Below are 25,416 nucleotides of genomic sequence, written 5' to 3'. Positions count from 1 at the left end.
GAGCGGCCGCCCCGGGGCGGGGCCGGAGCCGCCATCTCGGCCGCGGGGCCGCGCGAGGGGCTCCCGGGGCAGCGCGGCCTCCCCGCTGCGGGCCGGGGCGGCCTGTGCTGGGAAACGTCCTGCCCGGAGGCGGCGGCAGCGCCAGGCCGAGCCGGCAGCGTCGGCTGCGTTTGGTGCAGGTCGCTTGCTGCCACCCGCTGCCAGGTCTTCCTCAGCCCCTCCGTGAGCAGCTCTCCCGGCCCGCCCTGGCACAGGCGGCTCTGCAGGGTGAAGGGCTGGCGCGTTCCAGCCGTGTCGGGCCGGGACCCTCAGAGAGCAGCTGGCTTTGTGGTGGTCGGATGGCGGGCATCCCCGTGCTCCTCCTGCGCTGGCCTTGCTGTTGGTCCGACAGCCACTTTTCCCTTCGTGAACCACCCAGCTGGGTCGGAAGCCGTGCAGGGTTGTGGGTTAGGCAGCAAGACCAGCGCTTTGGCTCTCCACCAGTCCAGTTCTTTGTGTGGTTGCCTGTCCCTGTGCCAGCGACAGGGCATGAGGTAACAGAGGGAACAGGATGTTTGTGTTGCAGCCATGCTGGTACTAACCAGTTAGTTTGGGAGGTTAAGCCAGTGGAAGGTTGGGACACTGGATGTCTGAACAGTTTTGCTTCCGGCTGCTGAGATACTCGGTTAAAGTCAGTGATAAAAGTTGGTCAAGTTGGCTGAACTTGGAGACCAACGAAAATGAGCTCTACCATCAAGGCTCAGCTATTATTGCAGACAGAGAAAGTCTAAGCCAACCAGACTCCTTGTCCTGAGAGCAGGGCACAAGAAGAGCCTTCCCAGGCCAGCAGAGCCCGGCAGCCCTGGCAGGAGGGGTTGCTGCCAGGGAGCGTGTGAGCCTGGCTGGGCTGTGTGCCCTGTCTCCCTGTGCCTCCCCAGCACCTGTACTACTCGAACAGGGCTGTCTCTGACATCCCTATTCCCTGCACTACCTCTCTCACACGCTTTTTCAGGGAACAGACTGCACCCACCCCGCTGGGGCACATCCCTCACAGCACACACGTCCTGCTGCTCCCCTCCAACCCTCCGGGTTTGCTTTCACTGTGCCACACCGCCCTGGCCAATAATTTTCTACCCGACGCCCGTCTGAAACGTCCCTTTGTATTTTATTTATTTTCCGCCTCCCGCAGCCGCCGCCCCGCCCCTCGCTCGCCCCGCCGAGCCCCGCCCCGCCCCGCCGAGCCCCGCCCCGCCCCGCCGAGCCCCGCCCCGCCGAGCCCCGCAGCCAGAGCTTCCCGGCAGGAAGCCTGGGGCCGCGGACGAGGCAGCCGGGGCGGCGGGACCAGGTACCCGCACCCCGCCCCTCCCAGCCCCGGCCCGCCCTCCGGAGGCGCCCACCCCCGCCCCCGCCCCCGCCCGGGCCGGGCGGTACCGAGCAGTGCCAGGGTCCGGTTCCCAGCGCAGCGCGGTGCCAGGCTCCAGCAGCCGCCGCTTGTGTCCGGCGGTGCAGCTGGGCTGGGAGGTGCTTCTGGAAGGCACGGGGAGGGGTGGGGGGGCTGCCTTGTGCTGGGCACACCAGCATCTCCAGAAAGGTCCGTGCAGGGTTCACCCTGATCCTACTATTGAGGAGACAGTGTCGAAGTTGGAAGCATCTCTTTCAGTCTCCAGGCAGCGACTGGGCCGAAGGAAACTTGAGGCAGAAGTCCCTCTTCTATTGCTGTTGGATTTGTGCTGGAGGCTGTGGTTACCTGCTTGGTGCTGCCTGCAGCAATAGCTCTACACCAACAGATGGTGACTTCCAGGGACTTCTCTCAAGGTGAGATCTTCTCTAGAGCACCCTGGGATGCAGATGTGACGTGGCTCCGTATAACCTGGTGACTAAACGCAAAAGGCTTATTTGATCCTGTTGATGGGGTGGGCCCATGGGCCACTGTGCTGGCAAGAGGTAGAAATATGATGGAGTTTTCAGATGGTACAAAAGATCCATCTGTTGCTATTGCTGTAAAAGCCCCAGAGTCTGCTAGGGAGAGTTGAGTCTGCTTTTTCCTCCTGATGATGTTTCTTTTGTACCAGCCAAAATTATCTTGGAAATGAAGCTTTTTGATGTTTCAGAAGCTTCATGAAGGGTGATTGTTCTGGCATTTTTTATGTGTTCAGCAGCTGCATGGTGTCAGGAGAGTGAACTAAATGAATCTTAGTACCTTTCCAAAAAGAGTCAACATTATAGATGTTTAAAAAGCTAATGAGGAAACAGGAGGGGGCAGCAATAAACATAATGGGGCTTAGCCAGTGCTGGGATGCCTAAGCCTTCTTTAAGTGAGGGGGATAAGTTGTTCCTGAGAGTGTGAGCTTGGGCAACATCTTGGAGTGCACCACTGCTCCATTCACCTGTTGTCACACAGCTGGCTGTTGAGTTCAGTTGTGTGTCTGCAGTTAGATTCCCACCAACTTAACATCTCAACAATTTATTTGCTTGCAAATTTGCTTCAGATACTGTAGTGTCTCATCTGAAGTCTCTGTTAGTCTTTTCGTTTATCCATCTTTAAACCGTGTTTTTATGTGGTGTTAGTTTTCTTTATGCAAGGGCCATGTGTGTCTGCAGCTCTGAGCAAAAAATCACACCTGCCATATGGTTAAGCATGTGAAAAAGGGCCCAGAAACATGGCAGAATTTCCCATCCTTGCATATTATCAACATTCACTGAATGTGGACCTTGAGTACCTGGCTATGCTTTGACATCAGATCCTGTTCTGAGAGGGAAGTTGGACTAGAAATCACTGACCCCTTCCAGCCTTATTTTTCTGGTTTTCTCTTGCACATTGCATTCTTCTTGAGAACCCAGCAGGTTACTTTGGCCAGGAAGCAACCAAGTCCCTTTTGCAAGGATTACAGAGTTGCTTTCTCTCGTGCGTAATCCATCATATGAGGTCTATTGGATAGAGGCCTAAAACGTGTTGTGCAGGTGCTTTTAACAGCAATCCTCAACTGACAAATTATTTATAAGGATGCTGCATAAGGCTGGATTTTACTCCAAACACCATGGTTCATAATGTTAGCTGAACATTCAGTGGAAATGCCAAGATACACTTACCTGAAATCCTTTGACCTGAGTATGTGCTCCCCTGAGTTTGTTATCTTGCCATGTTTTCTGCAACTGTTACTTAACATTGTTTTCTGTGACTTCACATGCCCTAGTTATTGCTAGTGATCTGCCCACAGACTGTAGTTGTTTTTCACTCCAGAGGCTGCAGTGCTGCTTCTTGGCTGCTAGTCCAGGCCAGTTTAGGAATGGAAAAGGGGAAAACAGCTACATAGAGATCGTCTGACCCAAGGAAGGCAGTGAATAATGACCAAAAAGTGGAAGTCAGAGACCTTGGCTGGGCAGTTTGAAAGCTAAGAAACATGTTTTTGTCATATGTCAAACCTGAGTTTTTTCCTCCTTTTTAATTTGCTGCAGGTTCTATAACAACTGGTGATCTAATTGAAATCTGCTGTTACTTACTTATCTAGAGAATTTCCTGTTTTGATCTGCTTCCGAGTATTTTTCCAAGTATATTGAAAAAGATGAAAAAAGGACCAGAAAGCAGTGCTCATCTCCTTGCTGATCCAGGCAATTTAGTGGACTCAAATCCAGACAATAGCAGCAGCACCGGAGCCTCAGCAAAAGAGAAAAACATGCCTTCCTCTTCTGCAGAACTGGAAAACGTACAGCTGCAACCCAGCAAAGAAACATCCAGAAAAAAACTCTGTGGCTATTTAAATAAGCTGGGCATCAAGGGGCCAATCAAGACCTGGAAGTCTCGCTGGTTCTTTTATGATGAAAACAAATGTCATTTACTATACTACAGAACTGCACAGGACATAAACCCTTTGGGGTCTATTGATCTCTCCAGTGCCAGCTTTGACTGCAAGGTGGAAAATGGGGAAGGGGTTTTTGAGATCAGAACACCAAGCAGAGTCTTCACTTTGAAGGTAATGGGCAGCATCTTCTTGTGGAGGCTGTACTGAAATATTCCCAATCAGGACAGGCACAACTCTGTTAAGGTACCTCTTAACTTGATTTTCATTTTAGTCCTCCCAGCCTGGATTGTTACCATTTGGTCCTAAACTACTTACATTGTTTTGGCAAGACTAGGACTCCTGTTCCCTGTGAGATGGCCACTGTTTAACAGAAGTAAAAGTCGAACTGGGTGCTGAATTAAAATCATTGCAGAGTCCTGCAGTCCACATGTAGTTTGCTGAACAGAAATGAGCTCCCCGGTCTAAAATGATTGCTCCAGAAGGAAGTTTTGCTAGATTTTTATCTTTCTGAAAATCGCTGGTGTGGATAATTCCTGGCTAATATAATCGTGACACTTCTCCTTAGCCTTGGACTATAGTAAACCAGAAAGTCTTTAAAATGAAGTAATTGGTCCAGTGAGATTCTGTTATCAAGGGCATGCTGAAGATTTACTCTGTCCTCCCAAATCAGTGTTAGGGCCAGAGAATATATGATGGGCTTGACACAGCTGGCTTTTGTATCTGCTGACTTGGGCAGCAAAGCGTTGGTCAGTCTTTCAGGATGTGTCTCATGCTGATGAGATTACTCCCTTTCCTGTTTTGTGTTATGTTAGGCAATCAGCAAACAGGCAGCGATGTACTGGCTGCAGCAGCTACAAACGAGACGCTGGGACTTTTGCAATGCTCAACGCAGATTTCCTGTGGGCAGCTCCCAGCTTGTGAATGAATCTCTGGCTGGCAGAACAAGTAGGTGTCACATATGTCAGTCTTTCTTTCGCTTTCACCAGCTCAGTGATAAATGGTGCTCCTCATCTCTAAGCGGGCATAGGTTTTGGCCAGGTGTCTAAATGTAGGTGCCAACTATCAATGCTTGGTTGATGTTTACAACTTCTGATCTTATTATGGATGAATGTGAATGGGCTGTCTCCTAAACCACATCATGGGGTTGTAGATTCCCAGGTATCTTATGATCATGAATTTCCTCTTGATTTTCTCATGCATGTGAAGTATGCATGTTCGATATACCCCTTTCCTCTTGTGAGGCCTGTGAAATTTACAGCAAGCAAGTTTTTTTCTCAGAAATGGTGAAATGAGCATGTGCATTCCTAGTAGTGGGAATACACAAACCAGTGGCCCAGGGGAGGGCACAAGCAGGTTGTCCACCTGTTTAGTTATGACTAGATGCACATTTTGTCTGAAACCAATAGCCTGCTCTTTAGTAAGTGTCTGCTCTAAAAAGTTCTGGGTACCTTGGCCTTGTGCTACAGCAGGCAATACTTTAGTAACAAGCTCTTTTTATGGAATGTTATCTGCACATTAAAACCATCAAACACTGTTTGGAATGGGCAAAAAGAACACCATCTTCCTTCCTTATTCTCTTAGGTAGTTAAAGTTTGATTGTTTAAGGTTAGTCATTCTCATATTAAAGTGATTGAAGTTACTTGATTGTCCTTGCATAGGTGACTCCATTTGTACATGGAACCTTATGTAATTTGACCTAAACCTAAGTAAAACCTGCTTTGCTGTCCTTGTTCCATCTCTCCAGTTGAACATGCAATGTATAGCTGCAGTAAACTGTTTTGGCTGTCATGTTACACAAAGTAGCCAAGGGCAATGGATTTCTGTCTTGCTCACTTGCTTCTTTGTCCTGATTTGGTTTTACATAGATGTTGACAATGAAGACTTTCTGCCTCCTGTGAAAACACCAACAGAAGCAGTGGGCTTAAAGGCAGCATCTTTGCCTGCACCTCAGACGTCTACTGCTTTGCAGAACATCTCCCTTAAGCACCCCTGGACAGAGATACAGTAAGTGCACGAGGAGAGCTGCAGTGGTTGATGTGCTGGCTTGCTACTTTGTGCCTTCCTTCTCTGTCTCATATTATGTGAAATGGGACTCTTGCCTAGGGGGAAGAACCATGAAGCAGCTTTCTGAAGGATATTGCAGAAACACAGAATCATTCTGGTTGGAAAAAGCCTCTAAGATAATTGAGTCTGTATCCTAACTACCAGCCATTAACCTAACTCTACCAAGTCCAGTGCTTAAACCATGTTCCAGAGCATCATGTCTACATGATATTCCAGGCGATAATGAACTTCCTGCCAGAGGGTCTTTCACAGCCCCCTCAATGCATTTCACATCATCTAGCTCTCTTAGCAAAGACCCTAGTGGCAGACCTAGAGCTTGGTGAAGCTTTCTTCAGTGTAGGTAGTGGTTTGCATGCACATGGGCAGGTTGAGCTGAACTCTAGGCTGGGGATAGAAGCCCATTGGCACTTCCCAGTGATTTCAAAGGACCTGGAATGTAGTGCACTCTCTAAAGCATGAATTCCAAGCCAAAGGTGTTTGAACCTGTTGTATGGCCGGCACTGCACAGCTTGCTACTCCTTCCAGAGTTTCAAGCATGTCAGTATTCCTACTGCCTGCAGTGATGCTGCTGTCTGCAATTCGGGGCTGCCTTGAGCAGTTACAGTTGCACAAAGGCAAACCCCATAAGTGTCTTCTAAGTTTGTGCCAGTCACTTGTTTACATATACTCTAAAATGTCTAAGTGACCACAGTTATGGTAGGTAGCCTGGCAGTTGCCGAGTGTTTTTGGTGGGCAGGTTGGCTATAGTTTCTTATCACCACTACTGTGTCTACAGTCTGATACCAATGGGAAGAAAGATCCCCAATGGGACTAAAGAGGGTCAGAGTACTATTTTGCAGGCTATGCATTCTCTCCTTCTCACTTTGATTAAAAATAACATGATTCTATCTCCTCCTCCCTCCCCAGCTTTGTTTTTACTAGCCTGGGTAACAGTTGCCTCTTTTCAGCTTCAAATTGTGTTGCTCCCTTGGTTCTGTGAACATTTCTTCAGGCTTTATCAGTATCAGTCTTCATGACTGTAGCATGCCTGATTTTGTTCAGTTCATGCTGCTGACTTGAGTTAAAACAAAGTGCAGCATGACACAGAGAAAAGTAGGAAAGTTGCAGTGGACAAGTGCCAACTGCAGACCACAGGGGATGAAGGTCTGCTGATCTTATGTGTCAATATGTTCTCTGAGGTCAGAAATGTCTGCTGTGGAGTCTTACAGTAACAAGGCAAAAGGAGAACAATATCTAAATGCCAACTTAATTTACAGTTAGGAAGCAGCTGACACTAAGCCTTTTGCAGATCTCAAAACAAGGGCCTTGTTTTGTTTTAGCTCATGGACAACACAGGAGAGGAAAGGAAAAGACCTGTACAGAGACAGGCAATTGTCTCACTTTCCTGTATGGGTTTTTTAGAAAATACTTGTGCATTTGTGGTTCTGCATGATGCTGTAAAGTCATCCCTTGGTGCTTCTGGCAATATATGATAGCAGAACCTGTTACAGGTTGTTTCTGGGTCTGATTGGAATTTTGTTCCTGAATCTCTTTACTGCATCAAATTCTATTGAGTTTGTTGTGGCAAGATTATTAAATGTGGTTCAGAGCACTGGGCCTGTGGCTGCTTTAAATGTCATAATTGTAGCAATTTTGGCTGTGTTGCAGATAATTCAGATAACTGAGCTTTTTTTGGCACCTGGGAATTTCCATAGTGAGCTAAGGGAGGGAATGGAGGGAGGGGAGGAAGGAGGAGAAGAGGGAGAGAAAGGAGTTATGTGATTGATCTACTGTTACCTTTGATCCTTCTGTCCAGCCAGAAGCATTTATGTATAGGTCTCAAGCACATGGGGAAAGATCTCCAGCTGATTTACATTTCTGTGCTGGTAATGATTTTGTGGCATCTTTCTGATTTACACTAGTTAAGACCTTGCTTCTCTCAGATCCAACAGTGCCTTGAGCAGGTAATTTTTTCAGCACATGAAGGAGAAAAGTTTTGGGAAGAGAGGTGGCACATGAGGAGAAGTAAGGAATTGCATAATTTGAATATGCACTGGCTGCAGTGACAATTTGTACCGCTCACTAGGCTGTCTTCATCTCTTATTGTTTCAGAAACACTGTCTACAGTATCTGCAGCTCCAAGCAGCTCTGGGGGAACAATGGGAATGTCTTTAGCTTCAGTGAATTCCAGGAGCATCTTGAAAACCCGGATAAGGAACAGGAGGCAGAAGTGGAGGCAGAGTGTGCAGGTGCTTGTTACTGAGATGTGCTAGCTGGTCCGAGTATGATGCCTTCTTGCAGGGAGTCAGACTTAGCAGGAAAGGGCAGTGAAGGATGACAAGTCACCATAACACCTGAAAACTCTATCAATTGTCTCAGGTTCCTTCCTGTGTTGTTGGCACAAGACTGACTCTCTTGGTTCTGCTTCAGGGTGCATCTGTCTGTCTTCTATCTCTGGAACCTTCTGCAGGGGCAAAAGTACCATTCATGAGGCCAACCTATACTGGTATTTCTTTGAGATAGAAGTTAAATTACTGGATATCACAGACTAAGCTCAGCAGCTCCACTGCATTCTTTGGAAGTTACCTCTCCATGACGGTAACTTGAATTTTCTGTGTGCAAGATAAATGGGTGGGGTGCATGGTGGGTTAACAGGTAACATGAAACATCATGGCTTTGTTTATTCTGGAGGTAATTGTGGCTGATCCCTACGGTCTATGCTTCAGCCCTTTGGATCCTAGTGGGCCAGTTCTTCTTGTTCTATGTATCAGTCTTTGCTGACCTGTTGCGAGTCCCCAATAGCAAGACTCAGGAACCCATAGAAGCAAAGCAATTCAGTGTAAATTTACCCTATATCCCTTCAGTTAAGGAGGGGATCCCAGAGGATGGAAGGATGGAGTCCAGGCTGAACTGGCTCAGGAAAACCAGATGGATGAACAGTGGCTTCCCAGGCTTGCCTGAGGAACTGTCCAGGGAGCGGAGCCCAATGGATAAAGTGAGTGTCCTACAGCAACAGATCCTGACACTCACAGAAGAAGTCAAGTCACAGAAGGTGAGTGTGGCAAAGAGTCTGCTGCTTCAAAAAGCAAGGCTCTGGGACTGGTCACAGGGACTTTCCTTGTACCTTGGTGTTAGGCTGAGAAGTGCTCAGCAGGCACTCACTGGGGATCGGTTGAAGCTCCTGGTGTTACCCCTTCGTATGTGCCTGATTGCGCCCAGCGCAAGGAAGAGTGGGCTATCCTTCAGCTGCTGCTAGGAAGTGTAGCTAGCAAATGGGCTGGAAAAGGGGAGTAAAACAAATCCAAATACGCTCTGCATGTGTCTGGCTAGTGCATCCCTATTGCTCAGTGAACATACAAAGTACAGGCCTGAACATGTACTGCGATGCTGGCAGGAGCTGCCTGTCTGAGTCATGCTGTTAGCAGCAGGTCATTCCTTTTGAACAGCAGCCCACCATTAAGAGGTGATTTTGTTATGGAAGTCAGCATATGGGTGTCTGCAAGGCCTGTCTCTCTTTAATGGTACTGTTCTTCTTCACAAGCATGGAGCAATGCCAGGCTCTCCACTAATGGTGCTGGTAGCTCTTTCAGTAGAAGAGGCAGGAGAGCCAGGTCTCATGGTGGGCAATAAATCAGCTGCATCCATGATTTACTTTCTTAAATGGCTGAGATGGCAGAGCCTGAATTAGCAGCATATTGCTGGGACAAGCTTTTGTGCCTTCATGTGGGATGGAGTGAGGGAGGACTCTGGTAGAGAGGTTAAAATGTACACAGCAGTTTCCTTCTGCTAACACTATTCTGGTAACACAGCATTACTTCTCTACCTCCTGATTTACCACACTGCTGACCAGTTCTCCAGCTCCTCTGGTCACTGCTGGGCCTCCCAAGAAGAATGACTGTAGGAAGTAAAAATTCAGACAGTGTAAGCAGCAGCTTGTCTGTTAGCAGTCGACCTGAAGTCAAGCTATCTGTGGTCTGCTGCAGAGACCTTTCAGGCCCAGCTCTGAGAGTGGAGCTTCTCTGCTGGGGACGCACTGATTTCCAGATTGCTGCATTCAGTTTTGCTTCTAAAAGGCTTTGACTGCAAAATCCTGAGGACTTTTCATTGTTCACTTACTACTGATTGAGTCTCTGCTGCCATTGCCCTTGGGAGCACTATAAGGTAATGGCTTTGCATTCCCTTTCCAGGAGCTGGTTAAACTTCTTCACAAAGCTCTGGAGGCAGCCCAGCAGGAGAAGCGAGTATCTAGCATGTATCTCACTGCAGCAGAAGATAAGGACAGGCTGGAGCTGGTGCGCCACAAAGTGAGACAAATTGCAGATCTCACCAGTCGACTAGAAGCTCTTGAGCAAGAAAAGAAGGAACTGGAGCAGATTCTGTCTCTGAAAGACAGCCACATCCAGGAACTCAAGGAGCATGTGCAGCTTCTGATGGAGAAGAACCATGCCAAACAGGAAGTCATCATGGTCTTGACAGACCAGATGGCCCGAGGGCTCTCTGACCCCCTGCAAGAAGCCAACACTGTCACTGCAGAGACATTGTATAAGCAGCAGGAGGAGATTGAGCACCTGAAGGTGTGTGAGACAGCACAGGTCATTTGGGGGCTCCCATTTCTGTGCCTTCTGGTTCAGTGGGAGGATGTTCCTTGTGGGAATGACAGAATATACTTTTGCTTATTGCTTCATCTGTCTCCAGATTGAGGGCAGGCTGGAAGGGACTCAACCTGATACCAAGAGCAGCTGAGTCAACTTCAGCTTATAACCTGTTTTGTTTGACTTTGTTTCACCATTTGGTTTGTGCCTCTTTCTTTGCTCTTATTTTGTTCCATAGCTGCAGTCTCACTTGCTACCTTCACTAACTTTGTTCCTCTGTGTTTCCTTCTTGCAAACAGTTTCCTAATGCATTCTGGTTCTTTCCAATCCAGCTTGTTGTATGTTACTATATGCACAGTTATAATGACCAGTTAGTTTGTGGTGGAAAATTGCCAAAAGAGCCACGTTCTGAATTGTGGGAGAGTATTTGTTTTGGCTGAGATTTGTGACAGTTAAAAAAATGTAGAACAAAACCTATATATATACTTCATCTTACTTAGATGCTTATTTAGCTTTATATCACCTGAATGTCTCTGTGTTTTCTAAGCATATACATGCAGTACACATAATTTTCAAGTGCCTTGTCTATGCATGAAACTCCTATTTAATACTGTGGCTTGATTTCCTTTGTAGGCAATATTTGTCCTGGGAGTTTGTCTGGAGTCTCTCTTCTTTCCAGAACACAAAATTGTTGACATGTTTTTTTATCCTTAACACAGTCCACAACTGGGGTCCCTGAACTGGGAGGGCATTCCAAACCCCACAAGAACTCTCCTTGTGTGACTGTTTTGCTTTGTGGCAGGATGATATTGATGCATACAAAACCCAGAACCAGTTTCTCAACTCAGAGATCCACCAGGTTACTCGACTCTGGACAAGGGTAGCTGAGAATGAAAAAGCCCTTCTGATGAAGGTAAGGCAAAATGACTTTTTTTCCTTAGTGAGAGCTGTTACTAACTTATTTCCAAAGTCTGCACTAAAATGGATTTTGGTCCAAAACACACCAGAAATAAGCTTTCTTCCCAATGTGGTCTTTCAGTGCTACCTTTTTTTTCTGCTTTGTGTTGTTCCGTAATTAGACTTCATCATTTTCATTCTTCAATGAAAGTAAAGTTCCTGGAAAGTTCAGTCATAATGACACTGAAACTTAACCCAGAGTTTTGCTTTTCAGGTATGCTTTTGGATTCAAATAAAGAAAGCAACACTATATGTAGGGCCTTGTGTGCCCAGGAGTATGATGGTGGCAGGGACTGTCCTGCTGTATGAACTCAGTTGGGCTTCCTGTGCTTGAGAAATGTTGTGTACCAGTGCTATGGGACTGGGGTTGCTGGGGGACATGTGGTCACCTTGTCTGTGGTGCTACCGTGTATCCCGAAAATGGCATGTTCATAGCTTTCCCAGGAGTGGTGTGTTTTGTCAAGATACAGCTCAGTGTGGGGTAGAGAGCTTGTCTGAGGAGCACAGAAAAAACCCTGCAGAGGACTCAGCTGCCATGGTGGCTCTTTGGTTACGTCCTGAGCTGAGCTGGCCAGGATATGGCTACCCACTGACACACTCCAGTAGCTGAAGTAGGTGATGCTGTAGTAGGTCTCCCTCTCAATAAGCGACTTCTGTGACATGGTAGCTACGGCAGCTTGTGCTTTTTCACAGATGATGGTGATTCACTCATGGCTGCACTTCCACTGACTGTAGAAAACTGCTGAATTTGTTTTCTGGGGCTTTGCTGTTCAGGAGTCTTCAGTGTATGTGCAGACCAGGCCAGTAGAAAGCTGTGGCAACAGGAAGAACCATCAATGAGCCAGCTCATTCTCTTGTTTCTCCATCAGTGTGCCTGCCTGCAAGCCCGAAACTGCCAGATGGAGAGCAAATACCTGACAGTCCTGCGGAAGCTGCAAGAGGCTCTTCCTGGCCTGCCCAGCACTGATGCTGAATTGGTGAGGAACCTCATCCAGGAAGCCCTCCAGTGGGATGTGAAGGCAGAAGAAGAAGAAGGTTTTAACCTGAATCCTGTCAGGTAAGAAACAAGAGCATGGGAAATACACACTCTTGTAGGAGTCTGATTGTGGAGAGAGATGTGTAGCTAAGAAAGATCCAGGGATATTTCAAGACAAGGGACTTTGAGCTATGACTTAGGAGTCAACCTAGGTTCAGGAGATTGGTGTAGTTTGATGATGTGGAGACTATGAGTAGTATCTGATTGATAGCAGCATATCACTGTAGGAATGGAAGATTAAAGATGGTACAGCTAAACTTTTCTCAACAGTGGCAGACCCATGGTGTGCCTGGAGGTAAAATCTGGATGTGAGGATAAACTCCTCTAGAAGGGGAGGTGACCTGGGACATGGGGGATCTCCATCACAGAATCACACAGGGTCACAGAACGGTTCAGCTTGGAAGGGACCTTAAAGATCATCTAGTTCCAACTCCCCTGCCATGGGCAGGGACACCTCCCAGCAGACCACATTGCTCAAAGCTACATCCAGCCTGGCTTTGGAGGAACCGCTTGAAGTACTTGAAGGTAGTTTGCATCCTTGGTGGGGTGGCAGTGCTTAATGGAGCTGAACTTTTGACTTTTACCCCAGAAAGCATCCTAGTGCAGAACTGCCAGCTGCCCAAGCTCCAGCTGAGCCTTTCCGTGGGAGCAGACGGGGAATGGAATGGCATTTAGTTCCGCTGGGTGATGTCCTCAGGGCTTTGCATTACACAGCTTATTCATGATAAGTGTTTGTTTAAAAGTAGAAAACATGCCTCTCCGTGCCAGCGCATGGCCACAGCTCTCAGGTGCAATAAACCCAGGAGTATCCACTTTTGGGGAGGTGGGTGTTGTGCTTCCTTCTGCCATGCAGAGGGTTGGAAGATGCAGGTCTGCACCTATGCCATGGGGATTCTGGACTCACACTTGGCTCCCACAGTTGCCCAGAGTCCATTGATCTCTGCCACTTCCCCACATGTCTGGATCTGGCCCCAAGAGTTCCCTCTGGAAGGATGTGGTTTTCAGGCAGCTGGAGGAGAAGATGTGTGGCTTCCTTTGGAGTTTTCTAGTCCCAGCCATACAAAGCCACTATTACCCTTTTCTAGTGCTGGTGTCAATCCTGCAATGAAGGGGAGGCTAGACTGAAGACCTCTACAGAGCCTTGGCACCAGCACTGCTGGGATCCTTGCATCTGTGTTTATGCTTTCATGCCCAGTTAGTGCCTCAGTTCTGTAGGATTTCATCTGATTGGTAAGACCTGCTGGTTCTTCAGGTAGCTTTGGAGATGAGACACCAAGATCAGGCTTGGTCTTTCTGTCAATAATATAATGGTATCTTACATGTATCCCAGCCTGTAAACTGATGATGCACAAGCCCTCAATGAGCTGTACTGTCAGAACTTATGGTGTTTTCTGGTCAGCAGGATATTTGCACTGTGTACAAGGACACAACAGAGGGGACTGTGGATCTCTGTTCTGTGGTCTGATGCCCCAAAGCCCTTGTTACAGAACCATCTTTGCTGTAGAACAGGGTAGGGAGAAGGCAGACAGATTGACCTAGATAATTCCTTGGGGGCAGCAGAGCCAGTGAAGTGAGAGAGGTCAGATGAGGTTGCTCTGCACTTCAGAGCAAAGCTATGCTTGAGTTCATGCGTTTATGTCATTTCTACAGGTTCTCATTTGTCTTCAAGGCTTTGAGACAATGGGCATAGCAGGGTCTCACACCAGAGAGGTGCCAGAGAGGTAAAAGGGGAGTGCCTGTGCTCCATCATGGGTGACAGGACCTGGTGGCAGGCTGTAGTTAGCATGAGGCCAAGCATTGAGTGGCCCTTGATGCAGATAGCAGCTCTGTCCTTTGAACTAACCTCTGCCTTGTGTCCCTCCAGTGAGTATGATGAGTATGGGTTTATGACTGTACCTGACTATGAAGTTGAGGACTGGAAACTTCTGGCCAAAATTCAAGCCCTGGAGATAAAGTCCAATAACCTGCGAAGCCAGGAAGTAGTGGAGAAGCCCCTCCGTGACAAGTGGAACAGTGTTGGAGAGCTGAGCCCCTCTGCAGAGCTGAAGAGCCTGATCCGAAGTGGCATTCCAGTGGAGCATCGGCAGCGGGTCTGGAGGTGGATGGTCAGCAGGCACTGCAGCCACCTGCCTGACCACTACCAGCGGCTGCTGCGGCAGAGCAAGAGCACCGAGCACCCTGCCTACCGGCAGATTGAGCTTGACTTGCCCCGCACGCTGACCAACAACAAACATTTTTCATCTCCCACCTCCCAGCTCATCCCCAAGCTCCGGAGGGTGTTGCTCGCATTTTCCTGGCACAATCCTGCTATTGGATACTGCCAGGGACTGAACAGGTGAGGAGCGAAGTATGCTGCTTCTTCGTAAGTTAGCACTGAGACACGTACTGTAGCCTATGATTCAAGCAGTCCCAGGCTCCTGCCTCTCTAGAGTTCTGTCCTGGTTCTAGATATTTTTCTGCAGAATTCTGCATTTGATGTTCCTATTTTTCACCAGTGTTGTTGCTGGGATCAAGCAAGCAGCAGGATGTTCGGCATCTCCATAGTTACAGAATAGGAAGGAGCAGCGATAAGAGGTACAGTGAGGCAGTCTGAGATTAACAACAAGAGGATGGGGCTGAATTTCTAAGTCTTAATGTGCTCAGCATAAAAACACTCTGGGTGTTCCCCTTTATTCTATGAAGGGTTGGAGGAAATGTTGGGAAGTGTTAGAGATGAGGGAGTTGCAGGGACGTGAGAAGAAGCTGAGGAAACTGGGGATGTTCTATCTGGAGAAGACAATCTAGAAGCTTTTTTCACTTCCCAAAGAAGGCTTTAGGAAATATAAAACCAGATTTCTTAGAAGTGTGCTGCCAAGTAAAGGAGACACCACGCACAAGCTGCAAGAAGGACATTTCTGGTCAGACCTTTTCACATGAGGGAAGTCTGTGTAAGCTATTCCAGTTGTTCTCTGGATAGTCTTCAGAAGGACATTTCCACTAGAGAGAGCCCTTGATATTAAACATAATCTTTCCAGTCTGGCTGAAAGGGGGTAGGTCAGAGCTGAAGGGGGTAAGGGCTGTAGAATAATGCATGGGAAGGTGAGCTATGTCACATAACAGGGAGTATCTCTGAGTGAGCTCCTTCCTATGTTGAAATAGCTAAAATCATCACACTCTTCAGCAGATATACAGAACATCCCCTTAGCTGGGAAGTGTGTCTGTGTCATACTAGTTCCATATTTGATCCTTTCTGTGTGCTGACAGAGGCATGTGGGAGACAAAAATCACAGCCCCATGGTTCCCTCAGAAACCCACCAAACAGATTATTTGCCACTCTGACCAACTGTCCAGCCACATTGGATGTTTTGGATGCTTATGGAATTAGAGACATGCCAAGAGGAGTCTTGGGTTCTCCAGTTCCTCTGCTGGCCTATGTCTTCTCCTGCAGTGTTGCATTGCCTCACTTTATCTTACCATCATAGATTGGCAGCTGTTGCCCTCCTGGTCCTGGAAGATGAGGAAAGTGCTTTCTGGTGCCTAGTCCATATTGTGGAAAACCTAATGCCAGCAGACTACTACAGCAACACACTGATAACATCACAGGTGAGCTGGGCACCCTCACATCTGCTTGAACTCCAATACAGTGATTTACAGTAAAGGTGTAAAAGCAAGCAGTCAGCTTGCAGTGTGTTTGATTTCTCACAGGACAGTGATAGCATCTTGCAAGCCCTTCTATTGCAGAGGTGTTGTAGACTTGAGTATACAAAGTTGTTACACACAGAGAAGCAGTAAAATTATCTCCTGCTCTGGGAAACTGGGTACCACTCCTGAGTAATCACTTGAAGGTCAGGTTAGTCAGAAAGAAGGTGCCCATTAATTGCACAGTTACTTATTTTAAGGAGAGCCTAGTAGAGATGAAGCAGCAAACTCTGACATGTATAGAACTAAGTATGAAAAAGGCACCATTCTGCAGCCCTTCAGGTATTTCTTTGGTAACTGCATCCTATCTTTGGAATGCTACGTGTAGATGGAAGAAAATACTGAGATTTTTATATTCAATGTACTTGCCTCATTTCATGATCAGATACAGCCTTAGTTCTGGCTTTGGGGTTCCCTGCAGCTCAGAAAGCCCTCTGGCCATTTGATGTCAAATAGTGTTCTGTGAGTAATTTACCCTCCTGGTTCAAAGTCACTGGATTTCAAGGTTTTCAAGATGTTGTCTTATATCAGGTATACTACATTGTCCCAGGCAGACACAGAGCCAAGATAAATCCTGTATAGTTGAATGGAATTGTTATTGTGCTCCCACACTACCCATACCCAGCAGCCTGGTGAGCCTGAGTAACTTCAGTGTCTTTATTGTCTGTGATCCATTTAGAGAGGTAAGAGTTATATCTGTGGGCCCACAACAGATAAGGCTACAAGCATCAGAAGCTGAGAGTGACTGATTGTGACACTGAATGTGTTGACTGGTGTTTACTGAGGCAGTGCTTTGCTGATGGAGACAGACTGGGGAAGCAGACAAATCACTGTGCAGACAGCAACATGTCTATCAGACCAGATAGTGTTAGCTATGAAATGTAATAGGCAGCACTCAATATGTGACAAATAGTGACTGACTGGTAAAACGTGCCAGACTGAAGACATGGAGGCTCCCCTGCATCTGGTGAGGAAAGTCTGTCAGGGAGCCCTTTTTAGAGAGACTGCCTGACCTGATGATTGGTCTCTGAAAGTCTAGGCAAGACCTAGGCAAGACCCACATAAAGAGGAAGACCTGGGATGGTGCTTTGTGGGTTGGCTTGATAAAGTGAAAGCTCTGATGTGGATGGAAACTTAAGGCTTAGCTCTCACAAATTTTAAAGACCAAGCATATCACCTCATCTGGTTTGTACCACTCTGCCACAGCTAAGTTGCCTAACACAGCTGGGACAGTAGTATGATATGAGAAAGACGTAACCATGGACTTGCTCCTTAGCACTTCCTCTCATGAAATCATGACTTCCCTGAGATGATGCCTTTATAAACCTAAGGCAGGGATCTCACCAACTACATTTCTGTGTCTTGGCTCATGCAACCATAAGCAGAGCACAGACAGTGCTCAGAACACAAGGAGAAGTTAAGTGAGAAGATCAGGTCCTACTTGTGAAGTCAGAGGGATTCTAGGTGTTTATCTAGTTGGGCCATGTGCAGTCATTCAGACCTTGGTAGGTTTTAATCCCTGTAATTCAACTGGATGCTTGTGACTTCACAGAAAATCTCACTAAAAATTATGTGGGAAGATGTGGCAGCATTTTCCCTCTTGATTTTGAGGTTATGAAGGAATATGATCCTCTGAGTTGGAAGAATATATATCTCTGTTTGTGTCTTGGCCCTGTTTCAGCTCCACACCTTGCACTGGGTACAGTGTACAAGTACACTGCTCAGTAATTTTGGATGGTTGGTTGACAAAGGATACTCTGCTCTTTCTAGGGTGTGGTTAGGCTAGAATACCTAGAATACACACATGGCATGTGTGAGCCACTGCCCTATTGCACCACAGCTCTCCAAAACCAGGACTGCTTTTGACTAGGACTTCATCGTTTTCTTTTTTGTCAACTTTAGGTAGATCAGCGAGTCTTCAAAGACTTCCTGTCAGAGAAGCTCCCTCGCCTCATGGCTCATTTTGAGCAGTATAGTATTGATGTCTCACTCATCACCTTCAATTGGTTTCTGGTGGCCTTTGTGGACAGCCTCATCAGCGACATCCTCCTGCGAGTGTGGGATGCCTTCTTGTATGAGGGAACTAAGGTACAACTCTCAGTCTAGACCTTCCTCCCATCTGCACCACCTCTGTGACATGATGGCAGGCCGATGGACATATGCATATCAAAGAGCTGTGGAGTTGAGCCTGTTCTCTGTCCTGTCTGTTTGGAGGGGTGCCTTGTTGCCTCCCAGCCTCTGTGTTTATGTACTTCCTGCCAGTAGGCAGACTTATACGCTGATTCTGTGCACAGTAGCCCTGATAATTAGGTAGTCCTGCTGTGAAACAGCTCGTGACAGGCCATGGGGTTCTTTATTCTGTGACCTGGACACAGCTGAGATATGACAGATACAGGGAGCAGAAGATGGGCAGAGAGTATCTGAAAACATGAGACTTGCATTGCCCCTGTTCATAAGGAGAACTGGACAACCCTTGGAAAATCCCTTTGGCGTCCTTTTAGAGGACCTGGTGTATTCTGGGGTTGTAAATTAGCTTACAGTGGGTCATTCTCTTGGGATTGGCTGTGTGTTTCATTAGGCCTGCCCTAGTGCAGCCTATGAAGAGCAGGAAAAGCCTAGTGTCCAGCCTGTACTGCAGTGTTCCACCCTGTGTTTTATGCCAGTAGGGCCTGGACAGCCTAAGACTTTGTCAACTCAAATACCTTTCAACCCTCCAGGTGATTTTCCGCTATGCTCTTGCCATTTTTAAATACAATGAGGAGGAAATCCTAAGAATTCATGACAGTGTGGAGATCTACCAGTACCTACGCTTTTTCACAAGAATGATCATGGATGGCAGGTAGGACTGTGGGCTTTAAACCACCTTCCACCCTGGGTTTGTACTTGTTTACCTGTTAGGTCAACCTAAAAAGAGTTGTGACCAGTCTCTTAAGAGAGTTGCGTGCACATTGGCAGGTCCATGAGACATAGATCAGTTAATCTCATTTTGACTTTCTCTTCATGGTGTTTACTTAAAGTCTTTTTGGCTCAGGCAAAGGCATGGAAAAGGAGAGCAGGACACTAAGTCTAGGCCAGCCTTCTTTTTGCAGGACCTGGAACTTGTGCTGTCACTTGCTGGATATCTCTCAGCTGTAGCTGAAGTATTTGGAAACACAGCAGCACTCACAGCCTTTAATAGCAACATGTGTCTAAAATGAAGATTTCTGTGTTGAGAAGAGCTCAAAATTGGGAGTATTCCTTCTCCAGGGGCCATCAGGATTGGCATCTGACCCACCATCTTCTGACTGGTGGCTGCATGCTGGTACTTTAAAAGGTGGTGTGGTGTAAGGCTGTTGAAAGTGTTGCTTGGGTTGGTATTTGTGTGAGAAGGAGTTGCCTGAGATTCTGTTAAGTCTCTGCTGCTTGGTGACTTTCAGGCTCAGAGAGCTGAAATCTGAGGTCCTACTCTTTGCTGACCCCAGGATGCACTTGGCATATCTGTTGCCATCTGTTACCAGCCAGTAAATCAGTTCACCAGATCTGTCTTTTCTATTGTAGGAAGCTGATGAACATTGCCTTCAATGACTTAAACCCCTTCCCTATGAAACTGCTGAGGAACCGGCGGTCAATGCACAGGGAAGAGCTGGAGGCAGAGCTGTGTGAGCTGGAACAGATCAAGGCAGCCTATGTAAAAGAGAGAGCAGAGCAGGGGCCTCAGGACGTGAAGGAGATTGTTAGTGAAGAGGAAGAAGAGATTTAACAAAAACAGTTCCTCATCACTTCCCCTCTAGCCTTTCAGGTGGTCTTCAGTAGCAACTGTCTTGTAAGAGATGGAGCAGAGGGGGAAAGGTGATCACAGCAGGAAGCAGGCCTGTAGGTATATGACCATTTGGAGACCAAGCCAGACTTTTGTAGTGGATTGGAAGATGTCAAAGGAGTGTTATCATTTTCTGTATTTCTCCCCATTCAGCCCACTCTGCCCTGTGAGGTTCAGGGTTACAGCTGAAGTTCTATAGGAAATATGAATTGAGGTACCATGACAGAAGTTGATATGGTGCAAAAGACACAGCCGAGCAGCACTCTTCTACCTTTCTGATGAAGGCTTGAAAGACATCTTGTCATACAAGTACAAGCAACAGAAAGAATGAACCAAGAGCAGTCCCACATTGGTACCTAAATCTTCTGAATTGGTCAGTAAGGAAACAGGTCTTTGAAGGCATGGTGCCTTCAGGGGCTAGGCTGCCAGGAGAGCCTGTGTTTAACATTGCAGTTACTGTCATGACACTCTCCAGATGAATGTTAGGCCTGAGGAAGTTCTGGAAGCTGGAGGAGGTCTTAATATGATACTCAGTCTGGGACAAATGAAAAGAGCTGTGGGAGTGCAGAGTTGCCTCTCCAGTCTATTTCGGTGGTTGCCTGGTTTGGAAATGCTGGGAGCTCCCTGTCCTCTTTTCTTAGCTTTAAGCAGAGCGAGTGTCTGTGAGTTGGCCTGACTCCGGCAAGACTGTGCCTCCCAGAGGTGAGTTTGCTCCGCAGTGGAGGTCTCATCTCAACTGCTTCCTGGCTGCAGGCATGGCCCAGTGTTATGGAGATTCTGACTGCTGAGGATAGTTGGGTCTTCTGATCACCTCACTCTTGGCTAGAATGAGTGTGTGGCCATCTCTCTCTGCCTCGCAGTTATGCTCCTCCTGTGCCAGGTTTCTGTGTTGATGTCCCTGTCTCTGACTCACATTTATTATGGGAGGGAGGTGGTCCTTTCTCTAGAAGTTTCCAATATCTAAAATGTTGATGGAATATGGCATTCTGGGGATAAACCTGCAAGCCACTTGGACTAGCTTTGTGCAAAAGATGGCTTGATACTCTTTAGAAAAAAACTAGTTTCCACTGAACCAAGGAGCTGGACTCCATGGGTCTAGGAAACAGAGATGCCTTGCCTACCTCTGGGAATGGTGTCTTACAGCCTTCTCCCTTGCCTCCCAGGCTCGCCCATCCCCTGGGCTGCATGCCCTGCTTGTGCAGCTCAGTCCTCCACAGACCCAGGATGAGTCAGGTGCTTCAGATAAATAAAATATCTTTTCCCTAACATGGTGCCATGTCTGGCTGCCCCACTTTCCTGCTGAGTGGTGCTTTATTCCACGTGTGCCATCAGTGCTGGCACTGACAGCGTGCAGAAGACCCACTGTAAGGAGGGCTCCACGTTTTTTGACTGACCTTGAACCCAAGCCCATTTAGTGGATGATTCCTCCTGTAGACATCTTGTAGTGTAGAATCATCACTGCTTGCAGAGGAAGGGAAAAGAACATTCATAGACCAAAGTGTTCTCAGCCAGGTGGGCAGTAGCAAAGATCACAGACTTCAGTGGAAACAGCACCAGCCTCTGTTCACCTGAGACACATGGTCTGCCTCAGATCTGCCTTTGGCACAACTGGACAAATTAGCCAGTTTCAAATAATTAAAAAAGCCTGAGTTGGGAAAGAGCTGTGGAGGCCAGCCATGTAGTACAGAGGTAATCAAAGTGGAAATGACGTTTTGGGAAGAGTGAACAGATGGGCAAGAGCGAGGTAGACCTCCTGAATGTCACTGACAGCAGCAGCACACATTGAAAGCGTGGGACAAGAAAATGTTGCTGGAGTCCTACCACCTCTTACAAAAAAAATTAATAAAAAATCACTGGTTAAAATGGTGCCACCTAGTTAGAGAAACTCAAAAGGCAGAAGGTTTTTATTTAGAGATTATATTACTGATCTAATGTACTCATGGTGCATGAGAGCACACAAACACAAATGCAGATTTTTGCTACTGTTATGGACTTTTGAAAGGCATTATATTTTAAACCAAGACCATGGAAATTAGAAGTATCCATACAATTATATCTTTCTTACAGCCTCTTGCAACAGCTTAATCATCCTTTATTCCATCCTACCCTTATTTTTTTTATTAAAAAAGCATTTGAAACATGCATTATTAGACCAAATCATAGCCTGACATATGTCTACAGTATATAAATAAAAATTGGTCTATGTTGCATATAATGACCCATTAAAAAATAAACTTTTCTTAAAAAGATTAAAGGATGAATCTGTTGTCTCTAATGGGAAATTTTAAAGGTAATTTTTTATTAAAATCAGAAGCAAAGGACTTCTCTTGTGTCTTCACCAGCTCTTGGGTTTGCTCTGCACGTCTATTTGCTGAGGACCATTTCCTCTGATCACACCAGCAACCAGTCTCTTGTGGTCATTCCTTACTAAAATGTGGTGGATTCAGGAATATCTGCAAGGCCTGTGCAGAACTGCACCTTGGAGCCACACTAACATATCCTTATGGGCCCTACTCCCCTTCTGCTCTACAAACTTTAGGGCTACTGAAAAGCACTGAGCTTGTGTCCCAAATGCCAGCTGGCCCCAGAGGTTAGCTTAGGTCTTCACAAGTGCCTTGGGCCTCTGTAACAACTAAAGTGAGTATCACTCAGTGACCCCTGCATTAAATGCACAAGTATAATTTGTGCTGCCATGGCTGACTGTTGTGCTTGGAAAACATTTTGACCTGGTTGCGCAGCCCAGTAGCTCCCTCTGCTTGTGTTGGGATCAGTGGGTAAAGCAGCTGTCTTTCTGCCCCAGAGTTAGCCTTTGCTAACTCTGCTTTGCTAACTTTAACAAGTATGTGTAGCATTACTTGTTAAATTAAGCTTTCTGTCTCTGCATTAATCTAAACCTTGAAATGCCAGCTCCAGTCTTAAAAAGCATGGTTTCAATTTTTTACTTTCCCCCCTCACCCCAGAATGTGCAATTAATCAGTAGATCACCTTGTTGCAGGACTTTGGGGCCACCAAGAATTTATATGGTTTTGAGAGGACAAACTGGTGGCAAGTGGCCAAACACACAAAGCCACTGCTGGCTCAGTAAATCCCTGAGCTGCAAATAAGTAGAGGCTGGGAGGCTTCCGTTCTTCACCCCTTTTTGGCCCTTGGGTGCTGTTGGACTGGAAGGATCTTTGGTCTGAACCACAGCTCATTGTATGTTGCAGCTTGTATGCAAAAGCACTAGCGTACAGCAAAGACACTCGATCCACTCCTGCATCCTGGCATGCTGTCCTGGAAAGAGGCGTTCCCAGCGAGGTTGTTTGTGTGTTGGGTTAATGTTTATCCCAAACTTGAGGTTCTTATCCAGGGTGAAGGACAAGGCACTGCCCATGAGTAGGAAGCAACAGCAATACCCTGTAGCAGCAGCTATCCCATAGGGCAGAGTTTCTCCTCCAGTTTGCAGCCTGGACAGCCTCATGCTACCATCACAGACACAAGACCTGGGTCTGGCTCTTGTCCCATTTAAGAGCTCACTTTGGTGGCCTCAGCCAAAGATGGGACTTCTCCAGCTGTTTCTCAGTGCTAAGAGCTCCTTTACAGATCATTGGGGCTGAGCTAGGGACATGCCATGGGCAAGAAGACAAACCACATTCCCACATTGCCATACTGGTAGAGCTAAGAAAATTAAATGTCCTCCGAAGTAATTTAATTCTTTTCCTGGAGTTCAGTGACAGGCTGCAGACCGCACTCATGCTAAATTGTGAGAATACCACTGTGCACATTCTACTCAGCCTCAAAATCTCTCCAGAGTGGAAAGCAGCACAGCAGGTTAGTGGGTGAAAGAGGATCTCACTAACCACGGCAAGCACACTTGGGGTAGAGTCCCCTGTCCTGCTGCAGCCAAATGCTTGTTTTAGGTGCATGGTCCACTACCAGTATGATGAAGTTCTCATTTCTTTGTGTTATCAACTGATGACTTCCTGCCAAGTGTGAAGTCTGGCTTTGAGATTCCAGCTGGTGGATCAGTATCTGCTTTGGTTTTGAGCCAAATTTTCATAATAGAGAACCTCTTTGGCATGTTCTGGTATCAAGCTGGTAGGAAGCTTTGAGATTTAAGGCAACATCCAAGGTAAGTAAAATTAAGTATCCAGGTCCCGTGGGAAAAACAGAATTCAGCCCAACATTGCAGCCCTCTGCTGAAAATAATACCTTTAGTTTTTATTTTATAAAGTGATTGTTATTACAAATGTATTGTCTGTGTCAGCATTTTGCAGGGAGGAAAAGTTCCAAAAGGAAATTAAAAACAACTCATCTTTTTTTGCTTCATCTTCCCATAGTTTTACATTTTTCAGTGTGATAAAAGCTCTTGCACATTGAAAGGGAATGTTAATGCCACAGACTCTGAAAAGACTTCTAGTTTTGACACTGCCGTCACGATGGTGTTTTAATTCACTCCCTGAATTTGGTGGGTGTTGTGTGGGCCCAGCTTCCATCCTACCGTTCTGTGCCACTCGCTTTCGTACAGGTGGTACAGTCAGTGATCTTGACTTGGCAGAGCTGGAAATAATTACAGCAGGAGAAGGAAGAACTAGGGAAGTTCTTGTTATATGTTATGTTAATTGGGTATAACTCATTAGCAGCTTCTTCTAAGTGGCTCCATCCAAACCTACTATGGGCACAGTAGGCTGGAATGAAGCAAGAGTAACAGTGCTTGCTGCAGCACCTCCTTCCTCTTCAGTGCAGAGGCAGCATGCTATGTGCTGGTCAAAGCTTTGAATTAAACCTACTTGAGGATATTGTGTCTGCAAAACAGTCATGCCCTTCCTAGGGTTGTGTCATCCCCTTCTGCAACTGCTCCCTGCAAGGCAGGACCCTGCTCCTTGTCAGTGGCCCCAGCCAGGTCACAGGTGCTTTACATCCACAGCTGCACAGATACCACAGATGCAGCCACACTGATGTCACTCCTACGTCGCAGGGCAGCCATAGCAGGTGCTGGCTCTGTTCTTCCCGGTGGCTTGCCACAGGTTGCAGTGCTGCATCTGGTTTCTGACTAGCTGTGGGCCACTGGTGGTGATTTATTGCACTGCTGCCAGGCTCCCCTCCGTAACAAGTTCTGCTGCTTGGCAGTGGCAGCTTTCCACTTTTCATTAATTTGCACAGGCTGGGAAGAGATGTCCAGAGGTGACATTAGCCTGCCTCTGGCCCAGTTTCTGGAACTTGAGGATGTGGGATGGCAGAATGTTACAGCACACATTGCCCTAACTTCTGCTGTTGGGTCTCAACAGAATGCACTAACAACAGTGTTTTCTGCGGGACTGCTGGAGGCCCTTTACAAAGCAGGACAAGCGTTGTGTGGGGGTGCTCTTTTCCACAAGCCACTTCCATGGTCACAGGCTGTCAGCAGCAGCTGCTTAGTCAGGCTCTTGCTGTTGGATTACCAGTTGAGAAGTCCCAGGAAAGAAGCCAGAGAGCAGAGTTCACCCCAGTCACTGAGGACACCCTAGCACAGGCACCAGTCCCAGTCACCAAGTCTTGGACAGCAAAGGGGAATGG

General features: G+C 47.0%; 1 protein-coding gene across 3 annotated transcripts; it reads left to right on the top strand.

The window, feature by feature from the left end:
- Positions 1–518: 518 nt before the first annotated feature.
- Positions 519–22,122, top strand: TBC1D2 (TBC1 domain family member 2). Of its 3 annotated transcripts, XM_051641849.1 has the most exons (15): positions 519–533; positions 1,640–1,794; positions 3,436–3,950; positions 4,592–4,724; positions 5,645–5,783; positions 7,935–8,071; positions 8,687–8,874; positions 10,010–10,396; positions 11,217–11,327; positions 12,241–12,428; positions 14,272–14,742; positions 15,869–15,989; positions 17,988–18,173; positions 18,803–18,924; positions 19,623–22,122. In XM_051641849.1, exons 3-15 carry the CDS (start codon positions 3,543–3,545, stop codon positions 19,822–19,824), a joined length of 2,793 nt encoding a protein of 930 aa, XP_051497809.1. In that variant the 5' UTR covers positions 519–533; positions 1,640–1,794; positions 3,436–3,542; the 3' UTR covers positions 19,825–22,122. The 3 variants fall into 3 exon arrangements, with proteins under 3 accessions (XP_051497809.1, XP_051497808.1, XP_051497810.1); XM_051641848.1 differs by lacking the exon at positions 519–533 and having other exon boundaries at positions 1,543–1,794; XM_051641850.1 differs by lacking the exons at positions 519–533; positions 1,640–1,794 and having other exon boundaries at positions 3,859–4,022.
- The last annotated feature ends 3,294 nt before the right edge of the window (positions 22,123–25,416 follow it).

This window comes from Apus apus, chromosome Z, assembly GCF_020740795.1.
Source record: "Apus apus isolate bApuApu2 chromosome Z, bApuApu2.pri.cur, whole genome shotgun sequence".
NCBI lineage: Eukaryota > Metazoa > Chordata > Aves > Apodiformes > Apodidae > Apus > Apus apus.
This window is presented reverse-complemented; position numbering and strand designations above follow the sequence as displayed.